This window comes from Podarcis melisellensis (genome assembly GCF_964234715.1).
Source record: "Podarcis melisellensis genome assembly, chromosome: 12".
In the NCBI taxonomy this organism is placed as follows: Eukaryota; Metazoa; Chordata; class Lepidosauria; order Squamata; family Lacertidae; genus Podarcis; species Podarcis melisellensis.
In genome coordinates, this window is record NC_138544.1 from 27,764,966 (window position 1) to 27,787,022 (window position 22,057).

General features: G+C 42.0%; 1 protein-coding gene across 5 annotated transcripts in view; it reads right to left on the reverse strand.

Moving 5' to 3' along the window:
* The window catches only part of HDAC9 (histone deacetylase 9), a 427,895-nt gene that overhangs the window by 93,834 nt on the left and 312,004 nt on the right, over positions 1–22,057 (reverse strand). For 4 of the 5 annotated variants that reach the window (XM_081883158.1, XM_081883157.1, XM_081883161.1 and 1 more), the window contains 2 exons: positions 9,954–10,009; positions 9,598–9,685 (listed from right to left, as the gene is read on the reverse strand). The exons of the other annotated variant lie outside the window; for it this stretch is intronic. In XM_081883158.1, the coding sequence (XP_081739284.1) occupies positions 9,598–9,685; positions 9,954–10,009 (144 nt within the window). The remainder of the gene's footprint in view (positions 1–9,597; positions 9,686–9,953; positions 10,010–22,057) is intronic. 5 annotated transcript variants of the gene reach the window in all.

Below are 22,057 nucleotides of genomic sequence, written 5' to 3' on the forward strand. Positions count from 1 at the left end.
GGCTTCCTTGAAATGTTCAGTTCAGTTAGCAGTCCCTCCGCAGCGAGATCCACATCAAAAGGGAACCCAGATGCAGAAAGGACTTCATACTTTATGTTCATAAAATCATGACGGCTGCAGTTGACGATGTAAGAATATGATCTCATTAGCTTGGAGCAGCCTGATCCTCAAAAGGCCACAAGTGCCATTCATCCTCTACGCTATTTGCTGGCAGGCCACTTTGAAGAATGAATTGCAAATCCTCTGACAAAGGACAGCATAAAAGATCTGCCTATTCCATCAATACAATGCAGCTACAAGCATACGAATCATTGGTAGCAATAACTTACTAGCAACAATTATTCGCAGCTATGATCATATTTTAAGCTGCAGTGCTAAACACACATGCTTGGAAATAATTGACACTGAAAATCCATGGAACTTGCTTCCAAGGAAATACACTGAGGATGTTGGTGTGCAAAATAGCTTTCCGAGACGGAATTTGTTCACAGCCACAACAGTCTTGTGAGGGCTGCTTCCATAAAGTTTGTGTATTGACATAGATCATTACTGTCCATTCCCACTGGGCAGAGGAAATTACAAGGAGAGCAGCCAAACGAATAACAGCCACCCAGATCAGATTTGCCAACCTGGTGCCCTCCAGGTGTTTTGGACCACAGTGCCCATCAGCTGAATGGAATTGTCATCCATAGCATCTGAAAGACATCAAGTTGGTGAAGTCTGAGCCAGAGGAAGGCATGTGACCCTTTTAAGAAGGGCTGAGGCCAAGCTAGGAGCACTCTTTTGGTCAGAGCAACAAAGGGAGAGAGTCACCTGCCCAGCCACCCTATGCCAATTCCTAAGCAACCTTTCACAAGCGTCTTCCATAACCTTGCATCTTAGATCACACTATATCATATCATCTATCACTGAATTAGCAGGTACCTGGTGGTTAGCTAATGAAGAATGCAGTCCATGCATCTTGTAAGGGACTGTAAGGAACTGAAATGTACCTATTGGGTGCATGGAGCCCAAGTGGGAAAGCCAGGAGGAGTGGGTAAAATATGTCTGTGTACTAGGGCAGCGAACTTGGTGTGAGACTGGTTAGAAAAGCCTATGTGCCCATTTTGGTTTTTTTTTGGGGGGGGGGTTCTTTTTTAAATTTGTTGAATGCATTAGGAGAACTGTCCAGTCTCACAAAGTTTCTGTTAAACTGCTACAAGCATCGCTGTTTGCCATTTCATACTGGTGAAAAAGTTGATTGTTTAAACTGAGAATATTCCTGTTTCCTGACTTGGCAGTGAGATGCAATTACAGGACTGGCAGTCATAAGGAAAGACTTACGATTGCTTAGGTCAGTAGTTCTCACGCCGTGGAACTGTTCCCTTTTGGGGGTATGGAAGATTTGGCGGGGGGGGGGGCATGAAGTTTCAGAGAAGGTTAGGATCCTGAGGCAGATGCTGCCTTCTTCTCCAACAGTCTCATGGTTCAAATGCTCCTCTGATGAGGAACCTACAAAAAGTTTTTGTTTCTTTGGATTTCTGTGTATGTACCCAATCATCTCAATGTGATTTAGGAAGAAAGGGCCTCTGCTATTTTGTTCTTATGAGGTTTCCTTGTGCATGGTTTTAGGGAATGGAATGAAAAAGCCAGCCTACAGATCTTTGCAGATCAGCTTGTATCTATCCACAAGTGTCCACTTTTGTCCACTCTTCTGTGGAACAGATTATTGATGCTGGCTTTGACCTGGAGGGGTCCAAGCTGAAACTGATAGAGGAACACCGGTTAAAGTGTTTAAATTACAACGTGACAAATAAGGAAGAACACATGCCAGACGTATTGGAACTTGGTCTCAGGGTAGATTCTACAGCCAGCATACAAAAGCAAATATGGTCTGGCTAGCCATGGAAGGGAGACTCTATGGAAATTCCATATGCACAACATGGTGCTCTATGGTGGGAGGCGGGATAAACGAAGGCGGGATAAAAATGCACTAAATAAACAAGTCAGTCAATTCTGTGCTCTAGATAATTTCCCCAAACTGAAGCATAGAACTACAATTTAATTAGGTTGCTGAACAACCTATTTGTGCTTCTCTTTTGCACTTGGCTCTGTGACCACTATGGATTTCACAAGGCCACACAACAAGTAAAAAAGGAGAGTGGGTGACCTACAAATCTTGGATCTGCCTCTCCGTGTCATTAAATGCATTCAGCACCAGTGGGGATACGAATGTTCCAAAATAATGAAATTTGAGCATACTGGCTATCTATTCTCTATGTAAGCTGAGGTTTAGTTTCAGTTATTTTGGGGTAATGCAGAGTTGGAGTTACACAGTAATCCTGCAGGATGTTTTATGAATCCATAATATTATTAAGCTATTATTGATACATTCAAATTAATGCTGAAATGGGATTGTGTTATTTCATTAAGGAAAATAGCTCCTGGGGAAATGAAAACCGCAAAACATAGTTTAAGGAATTTTAAAATTCATGGTGAGCTCATTAGTATGTTCAGCAAAACCTGTTCCCAAGGAGCCGTGATGGCTTGTTGTGCAGGTAATCATCGCAATATATCACAGCACACCATTCAAAGATTTCCAAGTATAATGAAGCCAAATGTAGTCTAGTTGCAGTTGCTGCTAAAGACATGTGTGTTGCCAACTCTTTAAAATGTCAGTTCTAAGTAAGACTCGACCAAAATTCCTTCACAGTTTCCTATTAGTTAATAATAATAATAATAATAATAATAATAATAATAATAATAATAATAATAATAATGGGCAGTGATTTTCTGCTGCTTTCTTGGCGCAGAGAAAAACATCTCAGAAATGGTTGAGCTTGCAGAGTGCCTTGGAAGTAAGACAATACGACGTGATGTGGCATCAGTCCTAGTACATTCCTGGGGGAAGAGCCCTGCGCCACTGTCAATATTGCAGGGCACTTTTGAGTAGCACAAGAACTATTGCTTAAAACCAAACAAAGAGGGATGGGTGGTGGTGGTGATGGGAAACATGACCAACTTGTAAGATTAGGTAATGCAAGCAGGAACCTCCTTCTGCTCCTTCTGAAAAACTGAGAGAAATTCTTCCTTTCCCATCATCTTTCAGGAGGGTTTCATTGAAAAACATTTCATTGGCATTTTCACCTCAGCTCTAGTTATTAACATTTAGACGCAATTTCTAAGCTACATAGGCCCAGAAAGTCTTTCAATAATCCTAGAACATCAGCCTAAAGGGCGTAAAGGTAAAGGGACCCCTGACCATTAGGTCCATTTGTGACCAACTCTGGGGTTGCGGCGCTCATCTCGCTTTATTGGCCGAGGGAGCCAGCGTACAGCTTCCGGGTCATGTGGCCAGCATGACTAAGCTGCTTCTGGCAAACCAGAGCAGCACACAGAAATGCTGTTTACCTTCCCGCCGGAGCGGTACCTATTTATCTACTTGTACTTTGACATGCTTTCGAACTGCTAGGTTGGCAGGAGTTGCAGGAGCAACGGGAGCTCACCCTGTCGTGGGGATTCAGCAAGTCCTAGGCTCTGTGGTTTAACCCACAGCGCCACCCGCATCACAATCTTGCAGAACACAATATAATGGTGGCTCAGGGCTGCAACAGAAATGACCTAGATGCCACTTAACAGTAACACTACTCACTAGTTTAGCTCTTGAGAACTTTCCCCAGCTTCAGGCACTTTCCTACTACTCTTGCTATGCTTTTCTTAGGTGTCTCCTAATGGAGATAGAGCGATTGCTTTAACCTCCAGGGAAAGCTCGATCATCGAGAGGCTATTGGGGAGAGCACAAGGACACTGTGCACCCCAAAAGAAATCCAAAAGGGAATTTGGGGTGCAGAGCGTCGGCAGCGCGATTTGCAGGCTCTCCTGCCCTCCCCACCATGGCAAAAGGTCTCTTTCTGCCAATGTATGAGCCCAAGATATGAGCTTGTGAGCCACCAGAGATAACTTCTATAATAATACATGCCATTCGAGTTCTCAGCACTGATGCGCTCTTCAGAATATGCATTCCTAATTTGATATTTCTGCGACGTACAATGACATTTATTTTCTCTCTGGAAACTAAAGGGCAGGGCAGGGAAGGCTGTGGCTCCGTTGTACATCACATTTTGCATTAAAACTTTGACATCTCCAAGCAGTGCTAGCAGAGACCATGAAGAGCCACTGCAGTCAATGTGTAGAAAATACTGAGTTAGACCAGTGGTCTAACTTATATGATATTGTAAACATTGTTTTCACAGTATATGGCTGTTACTCTTCCATTTATCTGTCCAAATAAACTATTGCTGAGACAGCAAAACATGGGCGGTAAGCCTCTTGTGCAGGCTATTTTTTCTGCATACGTTAACTTTGTGTATGCTATTTCTAATATTGCCACAAAGGCTACACTGCTATACATACTTGTCTGGAAACAAATCCTATGGAAGACAATGAGGCTTTCTTCTGAGTAGACATGTGTAAGCCAAATATATTATTTGTTCCTTGGAAACTGATGCTGCCATAAAGGGTGTTGGATAATTCCATCAGAAACAGAAACGGGAGTGGAAACTGTGACAATTTGCACGTTTGTCTGAGGCCAGGAATGAAAATCATGAAAGCAAATATGAGTGGTATTCTCTATCTCTGTTGTTGTTGTTTTTTAGATTACAAACACTGCATAAATGACATTATAATGTCATTATTGTTCTCATTGTTTTCCTTCCATTGAAACACACTGAAGTTAATTATGTGATTAATTATATTAGTTTCAGCCATATCAGATAGCGAGATGAACAATGTATGTTTCAACAGAAGCTGAACTGTAGTGGAACAGAAATGATGCTGAATGCAGCAAACACAGGGCAGATTGGAAATTTTTGCCTGCTTGCATCTACAGCTGGCACAATTAATTTTAACAAATTGTTGTAAATACTGGTGCATTTTCTCCCTATATGTGTGGGATAAAAATGGAATACACATTATTTTTCAACATAACATGAGTAGTAGCGCTGAAAGACAAAGAAAGAGGGCAAGTCATTTTTTTGTCTGATAAATGGTTACCTCAACAGAAATAAAGGAAATAGTTCCAGCATAGTTGCTGATAGCAGGATAAATGGGGACATTTTTCTTGCACAGTGCATAGTTGAAACACCAAACCTTTGGGTTCCATGCACAATTTTATCCAAGGGCAAAGCTAAAGAAATGATAATATTTTTGATACTTTTTCTAACATCCATTCTGCATTTTTGTGGGGTGCTTCCACAAATTATTTCCGACACGTAGTAATGATACTTCTCTTCCCACCAAGGAGAACCTTCTCAGATCCAACATAGGCAATGATGTGGAAGTTACTGTCTCAAACTACCAGTGCACAAAAATTGGTTTTAGGTTCTGATTAAAAAAAATATGGAAAAATGTTTAGAGGTCTGTTGGATACTTGATTCCCTTGAGAAAAAGGAGGCAGCATGAAAGAAGATGGGTATCTTCAGACCTGATGGCAAGCAGTATGTTTATTTTGATCCAGCCAAACCTTGTAGATTCAGGGTGGATACACAAAACTCTCCTGCCTTTTTGTTTTTGGATTTTTTAAAGCATTTACTGATTCACTGCAATGGAGGGAGCAGATATTTCATATAAATGGATGGAGCTGGCTTCTGCTGAATGTATAGGAACTTGGTGTGAACATGCAGTATACATAAAGTGTTGAATGGGGATGGTGGTATTATTTTCTGTTAAGTAAAGAAGATGGAGATAATATATTATACAGCCTCATGAACTTCACACAAAAGCAGGGCAGTCCCATTTAGGGCATTTGGTTCGGGAGCTGTGTTCCACACATGGGACAGTCTCCTTCAAGAACTAATCAGTAACTATGAGAAAATTCTTCCTATGCCATTCCTATTTTTCAGCATGTAAACACTGAAAATCCTTTCAGGATTGCAGATTTAAATCTTTAAAAGGAATGGTAAAAGCTCCAAGGATCAGAAAGAGGGAAGTTAGTTGAAACAATCTGGCTTCATTAGATTTTTTTCAATGCACATAATCCCCAAATCCAGGAGAAAAGCAGTTTCCAGGGCTGAGTCAAATGTTTAATATGTGTTGGCAGAAATTTCAGATAGAAAAATACTGTAGCGTGAGCGCAACACATCCACCAGCTGCAGCTTGGCACCTGCCACCTTTCTTTCAATGTGTATATTGCAGGGAACTAATTGATGCAAATTACCCACTGCCATATAATTCATTATACCTTTCTGAAGTCACCCTCTGTGTCAAAAATAAGTTATCCCTTTTTTGAGCTACTCTCTGTTTGTTCTGGACCTGCACCTCAGTCCATGATTTACAGAATGTGGGATTCTGAGCATGCACACATGCACAGTGGTACCTCAGTTTACGAACTTAATCTGTTCTGGAAGTCCGTTCTTAAACCCAGGTGTGCTTTTCCTAATGAGGCCTTCCGCCGATGGTGCCCTTCCACCATTTGGCTTCTGTACTTAGACCGAGGTAAATTTCTCAAACCGGGACACTACTTCCGGTTTTGTGGAGTTCGTAAACCGAATAGTTCGTAAACCGGGCTGTTCTTAAACCGAGGTACCACTGTACTTTACTTAGTCCTGCCAAAGGAGATATCCTAAAGGGAGGCAGACTTGTGGAACTGCCAATTTATGGATAAAGTGGGAATCCTGATCTGTGTTTGATCATCCGAGCACACAAACAAATGATCACCATTTTTCCATAGCCCCATTCACTTGAAGGAGCATCACACATAAAAAGAGGCTTCTACGCTGGATCCAGGTATGCTGCTCCCTATTTTAAACACAATCTTTAACATCATTGCATACAGGGTGGCTGGGCTGATACAAAGCATGGAACAAACATGCAAGGCTCACTGTGAAGCGAGTCTTCTCAGAACCCGGATTTAGAACTCAGATACAAACACTCATCAGGGATCCCTGATGCAGGTAAATCGTAGAATTGTAGGGTTGGAAGAGTCCTCTAGTCCATTTCCCTGTAATCACAGCTAAATAATCCCTGATAGATGGCCATCCAACCTCTGTTTAACACTGCCCAATGAAGGAGAGTCCAAATCAGGGAGGGGAATTCCCATACCTCCAGGTGGAACACCCAAAGAACATCTATCACTGCTGTTGACCACCTCCAGCGTACAGGGTATTCAAACATAGTAGCCAGAGAAAGCATCCCCCTCCTCTCTATGAAACCATGTACCTTGAAGTCAAACGGAATCAGTTCTGGAAGGCCGTTTGACTTCCAAAATGTTCAAAAACCAAAGCACGGCTTCTGATTGGCTGCAGGAAACTCCTACAGCCAGTTGGAAGCTGCAGAAGCCCCATCGGACATTCAGCTTCCAAAAATAGTTCACAAACCGGAACAGTCACTTTTGCAGCGTTTGGAAGCCAAAATGTTCAGGAACCAAGCTGTTCAAAAACCAAGGTACGACTGTGTTAGCTAGGTTAAAGGCCCTCCATTCCTTCACAGACTGCAGCGGTATCTCCTAAATGGTAGAATACATGGTAAGTTTGCAGAAATGGAGCTTCTGTTTGCCGCAGACTCCCAAATGCAAGTAAGCTCTTGGTGGCAACAATGGGATGCACAGGTACTTTTGTCAATGAGACCAAACCTGCTATTGCATTGATTCTCAATGCTTGCCAAGCATTCATAATTTTATCCTAAAACAAAGACATCACTGGCATATTGGGGAGCTGGGCCAGATATGTGGAATGAAAGAGCAGCAGATATTCTCAATGTATGAACACCCAGTCACCGGTTCCAGTTGCTCTGCTCCCCTTTACCTATCACATTTGTCATATTTTTTTCTGTTTCTATAAGGCAATGCTTAACGTCAACTCTTAAACAGCTGCAAAGGAAACCAGAGCTTGTTTGTGACTGCAAAAAACAAACAAACACAAAAACCCAGGCATGGTGGGTAGGGGAGAAAATCCCTAATGCACACATCTTTGAATGCAATTTTTGTCTAACGCTCACATTTTTGCAAAGCATTTTCTGTAATATAATGGATTTTGGTATCTTATTTTTACTCATATGTATTTTTGTGAACACCTTGTCCCATTCTGTGCATTTTTGTACACATTATGTAGCATGAGACCGGCATTGCAGAATTTGGAGAGGTGCAAATTTCAAAGGATACACTTCGCACATTGTTACAGAAAGTTCGTATTAGGTGGGCTGAATCAAATTTCCGGCCCATCCGTAGTGACAAGAAGTGCTTGTTCCGCCATGTCTATATGCTAATTGTTGCCTTTCCCTGTGCAGCTAATGTGGGAGTGTTGATAGCAAGCTTCTTCCTGGTTGGTTAGCAATGGCAGGGTTACTGCTGTGGGCGCATTTTGTTGTGCTGCTGCTATTCTTGTGGCGCAATATCTGCTGCTGATTTAGCATAGGACTGCAGCCGTAGAGGCTTCTGAGTAGAACAGGACTCTTCCTGTCACTTGCCCAGAAGTATACAGAACCATCTCCATTGCTTTTCCTGCTTAATTGTGCATTTTGTATCACATGATTAAATATATTGGAAAACAACTGTTGTTCATAACTAAACCACAAACCCTGTTTTCTTTGCACCATCCTCCACTGGGGCAACGTCACAAGGAGATTTAATTATGAGCGCTGATATGAATAAGATTTAAACTATTAATTCCATAGCTTGGGGGGTGGAATCTTTAACGCATTTTGTCTTTAAATCTTTTATCACCTGCAAAAATTAATTAAATGCAGATGTAACAGGTTAGGTTTGGATGCCAGGGTTCATTTCCTGTCTATGCTTTTTCAGACAACTTATTACACCTCCTCCCAAAGTGTAGGCAAAACAAAAATGGTGCTCATAAATCAACCCCCCGGCTTTTCCTCCAGGCTATGCATGAAGTTGGTCCTTAAGTAGGAGGCAAAGCTCAATTCATTATTCACAAGCAGAATGGATAGAAAACTTACCCAGTGACAACCGCATTTGAACTAACCATTTGTTTAAAACTGTACTATGCAGCAAAAGATTAATCTAAGCCACAAAGGCTGGCTCTTTGTTGTTATTAAATTAGATTTCCTGCATGGAAGGCATCCCATACTGGCACACGTGATTTGGAACCAGGCGAGGGTGGGCTGGGGAAAGACAAAGGCCTTGTTCCTTTGTTTCAATAATGTTCGCATTGCACAACTAAGCTGAGCTATTGTCAGCTTAAGGAAGGAAGCCAAACTGCTTACCAAACCAAAGCCACGCAATTTAACTATTTCAAATTTATATTCTGCAGGGAAAAGTAAACGTTGGTACTTGTTGGGTCATTTTAACAGTGGAAGTATCAATTCATTTAAGGACCATAAAAGTCACCCTGATCTGCGCCTTCTTCTCATTAAAATTGCAGTTAACACCATTAAAGTGAAACATACATGTTTATGGTTTCAGTCCTGCCATCCTGGATTTAATGAGTTCCCAAATTCAGAGGAAAAACACACACCTTTATTACTCCTAAGTATTAAAGGCAGGAAAGCCTAACATATAAAAGAAAAACACAAACCCCTTCCCCCCCCCCTTTCCTTCCACCCCTCCCCGAACCATTTTTATCTGGATCCACCCAAATGATGGTGCTTGCCAAGAATACATACCAGATCTACAATCAATATCTTGCCTATATTTAGCTTGTCTCTCAAGTATTTGGCAGTAATTGCAACCGAATTAAAAAAGCAGAACCCCCTGTGGAATAGAGAAGAACAGAAATTTTACAAAGCACATCAGTCAGGAAAACAGTTATAAATAATGTTCAGGGCATGCGTGTGTGTATGTGTGTGTTTTAAAAAAACCCCACTATATGATCTCTAAGACCATAAATCTGCTTCTGTGAGTACCTCAAAAACCTTTTCGGTCATCTGCTAACAATTAGAGTTCCCCAGAGACATGCACAATGCAGGTGATTGCCAGTAACCCTAGCACTCCAAGATGGGCAATATTCCCTGGTACTTACATGGCTGTTGATTCTTCAGCATGATGGCCTGGGGGCCTTACAACAGCAAAACCATTCTGTAAGAACAAGATAGGTTTTCAATTACCAGATTTTAAAAGAAGAAGGGGAGTGATCTCTTCTCTTCTCTGTGGAGCAAAGAGCAGCAAGTAAACAGGTTTGGAATGTATTAAAAGCTACTAAACACATCCCCACCCCAGCACTCATTCCCCTTTCATAGAATAAGTGGGGCAAATGCAAAGGATCTCAGCTGAGTGGTTTTTAAAAAACAGGTCGTGTGTTTCCAGGATTCCAGGCTAGCTAGATAGCTCACCCCAGAAGCTGACAAGCAGGGCATGTTAACATATGCTCCAACATATCTCATACCAAGATAATTTTTCCAAGCAGCGAGCAATAAAACCATGCAAATCAGTATAAAAATTCAAAACATTGAGAACGATTCAGCAGTTAAGTAAACTACTACAGTGGTACCTCGTGTTACGTACTGCCCTGCTTACGAATGCTGTGGGTTACCCGGAAGTAGATGCCCTTTGTTGCGACCTTTGCCCCGGGATGCAAGTGGAAGTCGCACTCCGGTGGCACGGCAGAAGCGGGAGGTGTCATTAGAGAAAGCGTGCCTCATGTTACAAGTGGTTTCCTGTTACGAACGGACTTCCGGAATGGATTAAGTAACACGTAACACAAGGTACCACTGTAATGCAAAAGCTAGTCGTGCTGCAGGGGCAGCCTGGCTCAAGAAGAACATTTTGAGTAAGTGCAAAGGATAAAACAGAGAGAGCTTACTTAACAAGCTATTTCTGAACATAGAGCTTCCACTTTGCCTCATGACATGTGGCCATTGGATAGACTGATTCTGCAACCAAAAATTCTGCATGATTACTATGTGGATGCAGAAGTGCACCAGCAGAGGTTGCCCATTCTTTTTCATGTCAGGGATGTGTTTGGACTGAGACTGACCCAGCAATCCAAACTCTCTGCTGCTGGAGTTCTACTGTTGCTTCCACAGCCTGGCCACTCACGGTGGCTGCAGTAATAGAAGTGGGAGCAGGCAGATCAACCCCAGTCCTTGTGCCAGCTCCAGGCTGGTGCAGAGATCAGGCCCAGATTGAGCCCAATGTCCATCTGCCCCAGTTGTGAGACTCTATCTCCAGCAGATTCTGGGCTGTCTCTGCCCCTCCCCATCCTCAAAAGGCCTCATTTGGGGGAGTTCCACCCATGAGGATACCACCAGTGGTCCTTCTGCCTGTTTAGTGGGCGGAAGGGGAAGGTCTGCAAGGCAGAGGCAGGGGGCTGGTGGAGCTGACAGAAGCCAGCAGAGGGATACCACCTAGCATAAATGTGGCTTGGAACTGGATTGCAGCCTAAGTCATACTTGAAATCAATAGGACTTGGACATGGCTAACCTAAGTCCCAATGATTTCAGTGGGCCTACTGCAAGCATGACTAAGCTGTATCCAACACAATGTGCATTTGTTGCCACATTGGGTGAGAATTAGGGGCGTCAGAGGCCTCAATTGCGCTGCTGAGTCTCCACTGTGTTGCTCAGTGCAGCCGATTTAATATTTTCTGCCAACCTCCAAGTGTTGTTCATACCACAAGATAACCCTCCTTTGTTTTTGTGCACCTTTACTCTTAGTTGCTTACAGCTGTTTGCACTGTCTCCTTCTACCCGTTGATCCCTTATAGAATAAATATTTTCTCTTTTCCTTCTGTCTAGCTTTGGTTATGCTAGAGTATAAGAGATGTCTTTTGGCAGGGCTGGAAACATTCATTTATGTTCTCCAGTTATGCACTGATCATGGAAGAGGAGAGAAAAATAATAAACTGCATAGAAAATATGCTCAAATGGGCATACATAACAGGAAAATGGCATACCATCAACTGCCAAAGAAAAACCGGGACATCCTGTTTTTTCCATTGAGAGTATGGCAGCCATTTTGGGCACCTTGCTCTCTCATGATTTTGGGCTGAGATCTCCCCCCTCCCCCCCAAAAACCCCCACTTTTTTAGGTCTGTGATCTCGTGCTGGATTTTGGACCCAGAAGATAGAGTCCCAGATTTGGGTTGTGTCGTGTAGGAGGGTATGAAATGGGGCAAGTGTCTTGGTGGCAGAGCCCCAGATATAATGTGAGATTTTGGTCAGCGTTGAGTTTCTTGTGCTAGAAGGAAAATGGTATGAGTCAACCATTGTTCAATCCACCAAGGCTATGTCAGCATGGAAGCCCTGTGGTTTCACTGATTCCTAGCTGTGCCCATGCAGAAACTGCAGGCAACATTAATGGAAGAAACACATTAATTCAAGGTAAGCCATGCATTGCAAGGGAGCAGCACAAACAACCTGTTATATCCAGAAGGCACATATGACTAGGTTAGAAAAACCACAGAACCATATTGAATTAGTGATGTGCCAAAATGTGTTGTCTAATTCAATTTAAAGTTTTTTTTCTCTGAGCAAGCGGTTCACATTTGTCTGCCTTATCCTTGGGGCACTTTACAATTTCAGCAGGTGTGGGGCTGAGCTTACCTTATTGTTGCAATGTAACTAAGGGGTGTTTGCCTGGGAGCTTCCCCCACCCTACCCTCTGCCCCACTGAACATTTCTCCAGTGCTCTGCAACCTTCCTGACTGACTGCACTTCCTGATCTGGAAAGTCCCCATTATAGGAGTCACCTCATGAAGTATTCCCCCAGGCTTTAATTGAAGCACAGCTACACAGGGAGGCTGCAAAACACAGACCACTGTGAGAGAATTTGTAGACTGAAGGGAGGGGTACTTAGCAACACCTTTTGGTCACCTTAAAAAGGAAGTTCATCACATCCAAAGCCCTGCACCTCGCCCATGAGAATTTCACTCATTTTCTCTCTCTCCCTTCTTCAAATGCACTTTCTTTTCATATTAATCAATTAAGAATGGTTGTGTTGGGGGGACCCACAGGAGAAATTTTCCACGCAGCACTACATTTAAAACAAAATTACGGGAAATGCAAATTGCTCAACATACAAACCAATTCAAAACTATTTTAACTCATTTTCGTTTACATCAAATTGCTTCAAAAATGCTGATTTTTTTCTTTTTGTGTGACCAGGATGACGAGCCCTCACATAACAACAAAAAAGGGTTGTTGTGGATATGAGAAAAAGGATGATGGAAATTCCATATTTCAGTAGTCTATAAATCTCATCTAGAAGCCTGCCAAAGCTTGCAACTTTATTGGATTTCCTAAGTCAGTTTATAACACACATTCTGGACATTTTATAGGAGGTTTTCATACAGAGCAGTCATCAAAAGTTTTGATTTTCTAGGAATACCTTAAGCTACTGCTTCACTGCAATGCACCACTTACAATGACCCTCCGTTCCTTCCCAGAACACCATGAAGCAAAGACCTATAAATCTTTGCTAAATGAAGACTGCCCCCCAAAACCCAGGGTAGGCAGCAGATATGCAAACATTCTTTGCTGATAAGGAGCTTACTGTTAACCAACACCTGATTATACATCTCCAAATGAATGAGGGTGAATTATTTTTTGTTTCCATGAGACAGTAACTGCAAGTGCAACTCATTTCTCTCTTTGTGTGTTTGACATCATAGCTCCAAACAACAGATGCCAGAGTTCACTCTCTCAGGTTCATACAGATGCAGTGGAAGAGTCAACATTATACAAATGAAAAGAAAGTTTCAGGTTAAGTTATCTTCGTTTTCTTTCTCACACTCATGATGAATATGGCAATGGCTGAATGTAGACACTCTATTATTCACTAAGCTGCATTTTTAAAGTAATGGAACTGGGAAGTGGGGACTGGGGCAATTGGTTTCATGCTGCAGAAACCTTGGGTCTACAGATGTTGTTCAACCAGAACTCCCACCTTCTCTGACCATTAGGCTGGCCATGTTAGCTGGGGAGATGGAGGCTGCAGTCCATCCACACCAGGGGATCTCACAGCACAGGGTCATAGCTCAGTGGTAAAGTATTTGTTTTGTATGCAGAAGGTCCCAGGTTCGATCCCTGGTGGTTCCAGGTTGGGCTGGGAATATTTCCTGCCTGAAACCTTGGAAAGCCACTGCAGTCAATGCAGACAATACTGAGCTTGATAGATGAGTAGCCTGACTCAGTATAAGACAGCTTCCTATGTTCCTGGGCTAGAGAAAACATCCATGAAGCTTACACAGACATATAATGTTGCTTATGGAGTTCATGGTATTCTTTCAGGAGGTACCTGAAAATAATAATAATAATAATAATAATAATAATAATAATAATAATAATAATAATAATAACAACAACAACAACAACAACAACAACAACAACAACAACAACAATACCCCACCCATCTGGCTGGGTTTCCCCAGCCACTCTGGGGGGCTCCCAACATAATATTAAAAACACAAGAAAACATCAAACATTAAAAACTTCCCTACACAGGGCTGCCTTCAGATGTCTTCTAAAGCAGATAGTTGTTAATTTCCTTGACATCTGATGGGAGGGCTTTCCACAGGATGGGCCCCACTACCAAGAAGGCCCTCTGCCTGGTTACCTGAAACCTCACTTCTTGCAGTGAGGGAACCACCAGAAGCCCCTTGGCGCTGGACCTCAGTGTCCGGGCTGAAGGACGGGGGTGCAGATGCTCTTTTATTCTTCTCTGTTTAGGAAGGCATTGAGATATACTTGATATATTCAATTTTTGTATGTATTTATCTATACCATGTATCTGTCACCTAATAACAACAGTTCCCTTGGACGATGTACAAAATAAAAACTAATTAAAAACCATAACTCTAAAAAAAAGCAGCAGGAAATAAGGCTGAAATAAGAAGAAAAACTCACTTTAAAACAGGGTTCAAGGGATTAAAATACTGCAGTAATCAACTAGAACAGAGAGCCAAAAAAGAACAAACAGTTTTTTAAAAATAAAAACACATAGTAAAGTTTAAAAGGCCTGGGAAAATAAGACAAGAAGACATTAAGGTAGATGCCAGCTGGGTCATTGTGGGAGAGAAGACATTTTAGTTCCACAGCTGAGGATGTCACAGCAGAAAAGGTCCTTTCTCTTGGTCAAAATGACCCTTATGGTTCCTTCTAGGTCCACAATTCTATGATTCTATGATTCTCTCAGCCACCCACCACATCTCAGTTGGTGGCAGCACATGGAGAAGGGCTTTAGTATGTAAGGGAAGAACAAATCCTTTAGATATGGTACCAAGTGACAAAAGTTGGTATAGTCAACCGGAGGAAACCAGCAAGGAAGGGTGGCCAGCAAGGACCACCATGCATCTGGCCTCCCATCAGCCAAACTGCTATTCTTACTGAAACCAAGAGGGGTAAAGCAGCAGAGAGGGTGATGTGGTGAATCAGGTGTAGAAAGAGATGGGAAACCAGTGAAGATAATACAGGACTGGCTTCATATGTTCATAATGCTCATCAGTCCCACTTAATGCTATTCTCACCGTATTTTGCATCAACTGAACTTTCCAGACTGTTCTTTGTCTGGATTGATTGGCACTCATCCAAGCCATCCTCCTCAGCCAAGCGCTGATTTAACACCTCCGCCACCTCAGCTGGCTTTATGAAAAAGAGAAATAGAACTACATGTCATCAGCACACGGGTGGCACTAAATCCCAGGATGACCTCACTCAGTGATTTCATGTAGAAACAGCAGCACGGGGGACAGAATAGAATCCTAGAGGACCCAGAAGTACAAATGCCAGAGCAAAGATACCCCAGGAACAACTGGAAACAGTTCAGCCAGAAGGATGCCACTGTTGATGGTACAGAAACCCCATGAGAGGTCCAGAATAATCAATAGAGTCACACTTGCCATGTCTCTAGCAGGGCAGTAAGGTAGTTTCAGTGCCCAGCTGAAAACTCAGCTGAAAACAGATCTAGAAAATCAGTTTCACCCATCAACAACCAGAGTTGATTGACTCTTTCTTAAGCACCTTGCCCAGGAAGGGAATCTTGGTTACTGAACTGGAGTTGTTAAGATATTCCAGATCCAGAGGAGGTGTTTCTCAGGAGGGGCCACATTCCTGCCTCCTTTAAGAAGACTGGGACCACTCCTCTTCTTAATGAGGAATTTTCTACCTCCTGAACCCAGCCAGCCATCCCATTTCAGCTAAATCACCCATCAAATTATGGGTTGCCTCTTCATCCCACAGAGCGAATGGGAATTTGATAGGTGGGAGTTAATACAAAATAACTTTCGGAGTGGTGTGGGTTTTGCTCAGAGTCTGACTCATTGTCATTTGATTGGGGGACAGGAATAGCATTTGTTTTTCTCAAGTTTTCTGTGAGTGCTTCAAGCCATTGTGACTGAGGCAAATGGGCTGGTTACTTGCTTGACTCAACCTATTACAGTTTAGGCTCTCTTGGCCTATGACACGCTATTGTCTGTATTATGTATGTTAATGTGTGTTAATGGATGGCCAAACCCTTGGATCAGAGGCTGAGTAGAGCATCTGTCACTCCTGCAATATGTCATCCACAAAAGTATGTAGAATTTCGGGAGACCCGTTCTTCATTCAACCCTAGTTTTTACATTACATTTCTTCCCTTTGGCTGCTTTCCAAAGGAGATCTTAGGCTATCTCAAGATCATTGTAATAGTTTTTGTGGTGGGGTGGGGAGGGCTATAGTATGACCCTGGTACTAAATTACTTTGAGGGCATGATATTTCTCCCCACAGCAATGACTAATCAATCTTAAGCACTTATGCCAGACTTTGCTAATCAGCAGTTCTCCATTTCTCCCAAAAGTCTTCACACGTCTGTGGCTACTAGTTCTTCACAACATTGTCCCATATTAGCAGGAGGGAATGTGAATTCATTTATTTGGGCAATACTAAATACCAGACAGTGATCTCAGAACAGTGGGTGAAGGTCAGACAGAAACGTAAAAATATACTCCAGAGATAGACAGTCTAACATGGAGCGATATGTTGAAAATGTAGCCAACACACATAAATTCAAAGCATTTTTACACAGACGCTTGTTTATACTAGGATACAGACACCATTATACGTCAACAGAAGGTTAAACTGACTGACAGAAATGCACATTAGAGGAGAGATTCATGTCTTTGTCATTATAAGCCTGATTTTTGTGTGTTTTAAACTTCAGGATATGATGGAGTAGAAATGCATCAAACTTGGTCTAAAGTCTTGAAATGCTTAAAACAGGAATGACAAATCAGCAATATATCAAAGTCTGAGTGGGGAGGAATCACTCTTTCATCTCATATCACTTGCCTATTGGAAAGGACAATGAAAGCCCAGTCTCCTCATTTATAAAGTATCACTCAGTTACGTGCTAAATATGTGGCATATAGTTTATTTTCCAAACAGAATGAATCCCATACACCATCTTCATTTTCCTCACTGGAATGCAGTTCAGGAATTTTCAGATAATGAAAATAGAAGCCTTCAGAACACACTTCAGGGGCCTGATAGAAGCCATGATTGGTTTCTTGCAATCACTTGGCCAACTAGTGAAGTTGAAAAAAATATTGCTGGGAACCATATTGGATCACCAAGGAAACCAAGGAGAGGAAAGAAGCAGTTGGCTCAAGCTGCAAGTCAGCTTTAGGTTGAATACCAGGACATGGCTTCTAATCACAGTTAGTCAAGGAAACAAATTGACTGTCAGTGACAGTTTTAAAGAAGAATCTGGTGCAAATTGATGGAAGACTAGAGAAATCTATTACTTTAGTGAGCTGGCCCAGATAATCCCACTACTATGTTTATATTATTTTAAGTGTAAGCTTGTTAGCCTGTGCTAGTTATTGAGCATCAATGACCATACTGCTTCGTTTAAGGGCCTTAACTTTTTAGTCACACAGTCGTTATTCTTTGTCTCTTATTATACAGATTCTCAATTTGGCATTCCTTGTTGGCATTGTTATGCATGTGGGAGAGATACTCTGAAAATCCCCCAATGAACCTGAAACAAAACAGTCATCTCAGAGAAGTACAATCATGAACTGGATTATTTTATGTTAACGAAGCAATAACATTATTACGCAAAATTTCCCTGTGCAGATCAGCTGGTGACCCAGTTAAACATTGTCGGAAATAGCACAGAAATTGTTTGGCAAATCTTTCCACCTCACAGAGTTTATGATACGTGCTTTACAGACTGACAAGGAAGAGTGATTCACAGCATCTTAAAAACACCATCTGCCAGGTTTAAGATAAGATTCAGAGACATGGAAAATTTGTGGTCTGTGGTCTCTAGATTTTCAGCCGGCAACGCCTCAGCCCAGAGCAGCCTGTCTCTGTCATCCAGACTTACCTTTAATGTGATGTTCTATTGATTCCTCAGTGGCAAGGGAAAGTTACATATTTCAGCCCCTGCCCTTATTCTGTAGCCATTCTCAGTTCTCCCCCTCACAATGACTAAACCGAAATGGGCTGTTCTCATCCCTTTCTCAAACATATTTTACCATGTGAAAACAAGAAAACATGAAAGGAATTCTGCCCCATATCCTGTCTCGCATGGAGGCAGGTAGCCACGCCAGCCCTCTGTAAGGCATCACAGTGGAGAAGAGCTGATGACACTGAAATAAACAAGTGGGAGGGGGGGCTAGAAAGGACAAAGGTCAGTTTCATCCAATGTTTGGGACCAGGGTGACATCACCTGTCCAAGGTAAGCAGGAGAAGTGGAAATTCCTAGCCATCATCTTGCTAGATAGCATGTCCAAACTGAAAAGGTGGATTTTGACTTGACCAGTTGAGTGTACATCCCACTTTCTTTATTTACAAATAAAGTTGTGGCTCATAGTTAATCCCAATTATTGTATCTATGTGTTCTGGGATTGGAGTTAGGGCAATTGTTTTAAGTCAATTGTATTGACTGAATAAGAAAAAAACACACATTTTTGCCCCTTATTCTGGAAGCCTTTAAGGCTGATGGATATTTTGAGACCTCTGCCCTGTGTATTTGACTTTAATGGCAAAGGCCTTGGGTAACATCAAACATATAAACTTATTTGAAATAGCAATTTTATGTTTCCTTCATGTTACCCAGAAATAGCAAACAGGCAGCAGCATAATAGTGACTGGATACAGCAAAAATCTTTCTGATACTGATCAGTCTTGACATATCAAAAGGAACCATCCCAGGAAAGCCTACAGTTTTAGTTTCCAAGGATATTCATTTCAAACTATTTTAATTCTGTTAAATGATCCCTGACTACCAAGAGGCCAATTCCATACACTCCATCTGAAGAGGGGTTTCAAGGGACTCTTGCTTGTTTTGCTTCAGTGCAAATGGATGTGCAAGATAATGTCAGAATGCATCATCCTGAGATGGATTACCCCTCCCCCACCAACCTATTCCAGTGATTTTGTTCTTAGCTAGTTGAATTTTAGAAGAACATTTTGAAATTTACAGGAAAACTTATTTCAATTAAACATATTTTTAAATTAAAGCGGTTGTGCTGAGCAGTGGTTTTTTGTGTGTGATGGTACTCCCCAGTATGGAGTACAACCATCCCTTTTGGGGATGCTGGTGGCAGCCATTTTGTTTTGGCAGCCACAACACTTTTATCAAGATATGAGTACCAGTGGGGGGGGGGATACAAAAATGTTAGAAGCAATCAAAATGTGACAAATAGCATGCAAGCTTTTCAAGTTCTTCAGAATTCTTCATCAGGCTAGATATTAAGCAAGAGAGAGAGAGAGAGAGAGAGAGAGTTGGGAGTCTGATAAAATCTACTGTAGACTTTGTATCTAAAGGAATAGTTCAGCCTTAATGTCAAGAGATCTATATGGACGTTAGGTGATCAAGAGAACATGCAAGTCACCAGATCTGGTGGAAATAGCTACTCCAAAACTCACTGGAATTGGCTATTCATTTGATAGATCCTATTACATACATATCCTGCAGTTCATGACACCACATTTAGTGGTGCGAATTTCTACAGCAACATGTCTTTCTCATGAGCTGAAAATTTTCAATATTTAACTTTGATTCTGCTAATTCAGAGCACTGCCTTGACATTTCTGGCATCATGGCCTAAATCTGTCATGCTTTTGGTTAATCCACCATGCAGTCAGTCCCATGATAAACAATGAGGTTTTGAATACTTTCGGGCTTCTCAACTATGAGCGTTGTGCATTATAATTGGCCGTAGTGGGCAACCTGGTGGGGCACTGCTGCTTACTTGGAGGTAGAGGGATGGCGTGAAATGGCAGTGAGATGGGCACACTGGAAATACAGGAGCCACCACAATGTTTGCTCCTGCTGTATTTATAGCAAAGTCCCAACCCATTATGCCAAATCACCTCTTGTGAGCAGTATGAATGATGCGCTTCAAAGAGATATACTTTTAAGATACAGATATAGTGGATCTATCATTCTTAAGCACTAAAGCCCCCAAACTGCCATGGGATCTTGATACATGAGATATGCAAGCACATGAAAGCACACCAATCAGTCTGCCAAATCCCAATGCAAGCCCAGAGAAAATTCACTTTTAAGGTTCCAAATGGCTGAAATTCAGGGTGGGGGCAGGAGAGTTAATGGAGTGCTAAAGCTCTCCAGGAGAAGGGAATCTGACTATCTCCTCTAGGTTTCATGTCTTAGAAGCAACCGTGTATAAAAAGTTAAGTAGATACAGGGTGAGAATTGAATGAAAGCGAGACCATTGGACATCTCAACATTTATGATATGCTTACACACCAGTGATCTAGGGTCCTGCTTAAAATATAGAGTGATATGCCAAATATCCCTGAAGTGCGCCCACATAACAATAGAAAAAGCTTGGTTTTGATGGATGATTTCACCCACTTTTATATGTGGGAAAATATTCTTGTTCAGATTCCACAGGTAGAGGCAACATTCTCCTAACCCAAAGAAGCCATTTACTATCTCTCCTTAAAGTGGGATTCAAGTAGGCTGTATTGTTTTACAGTTTCACAGCTGGTATTCTGTCCATTAGCCAGGAACAATAAAAAAGACCAAATAGTTCACAAGGGATTTCAAATGGAATGGAGAGATGTTTATTATAGCTACGGATTCAGTGTTTCAATCAGATTCCCCTGCTTTTTGGTCAGTTATCAAGTTACGTTGCTGATCTGAGACTTACGTAAGATGGGAGGAGAGGACACAAAGGATTCATTTCGTTCAAAAAATTAAATGTATTTCCAGGTCATAGTATAGAATCTGGCATATCTGTACAAGGAGTCAAGTGGTGGGAATAGCCTAGATTTTGATAAATTGGCTCACTGTTCAGCTATACCACAAGCATGTTATGTGACCATAGGGAAGTCTACATATATTAGCCAGTAGAATCCTACACATGCCTACTCAGAAATATGTCCCATTTAGATCAATGGGACTTACTACCAGGTATGCCTAAAAATGAAGCCTAAGTGGACAAAATAGTGAAATCATAGCTGATTCCTCCCCCCTTTCATTTTTAAAATATGTGTACACAAATTCATAACAGACTGCTGGTTAAAATCAATCAGTTGTGAACTCTTCTGCATGAATATATAACCAAGTAAATGGGCAGAAGATTGCAGCCCTAGTGTCTACTTTGACTGCAGCAATCCTAAACCCAATTATCTCCAGATTTCTGCTGGGGACATTCCCAGCCCTATCTGGACTCTCCTTCACTGGAGGTCTTCAAGCAGAGGTTGGGTGGCCACCTGTCACGGATGCATTAGTTGAGATTACTGCATTGCAGAGAGTTGGATTAGAGGACAGACAGGGTCCCTTCCAATTCTATGACTCCATGGTTCTGTGATTTGGGAATGGTGAGGATTGAACCTGGGACCTTTTGCATGTGAAGCAGTGCTCTACCACTGAGCTCTGGCTCTTCCGCTTCAGTGTCTACGGTCCCTCACCCCCCATGTCCATCAAGACCTTAAACCGAGGATAACACTTCATGCATATGCCATAGTAAGCCTATTTAAGGTGCCACAAGGCTCTTTGTTGTTCTGGTTGTAGGCATAGCATAAGCCCAAAGCATGTATACTGCAAGGTTACAAGAGGAGATGATAGCTGGTGAATGGAGCAAGGAGAACAACGGAGGAAATGAGAGGCAAGAACAATTGAACAGGCTTCATAAAAAACCTGCACTGTGCGTGCTTGTTCACCGCATAAGC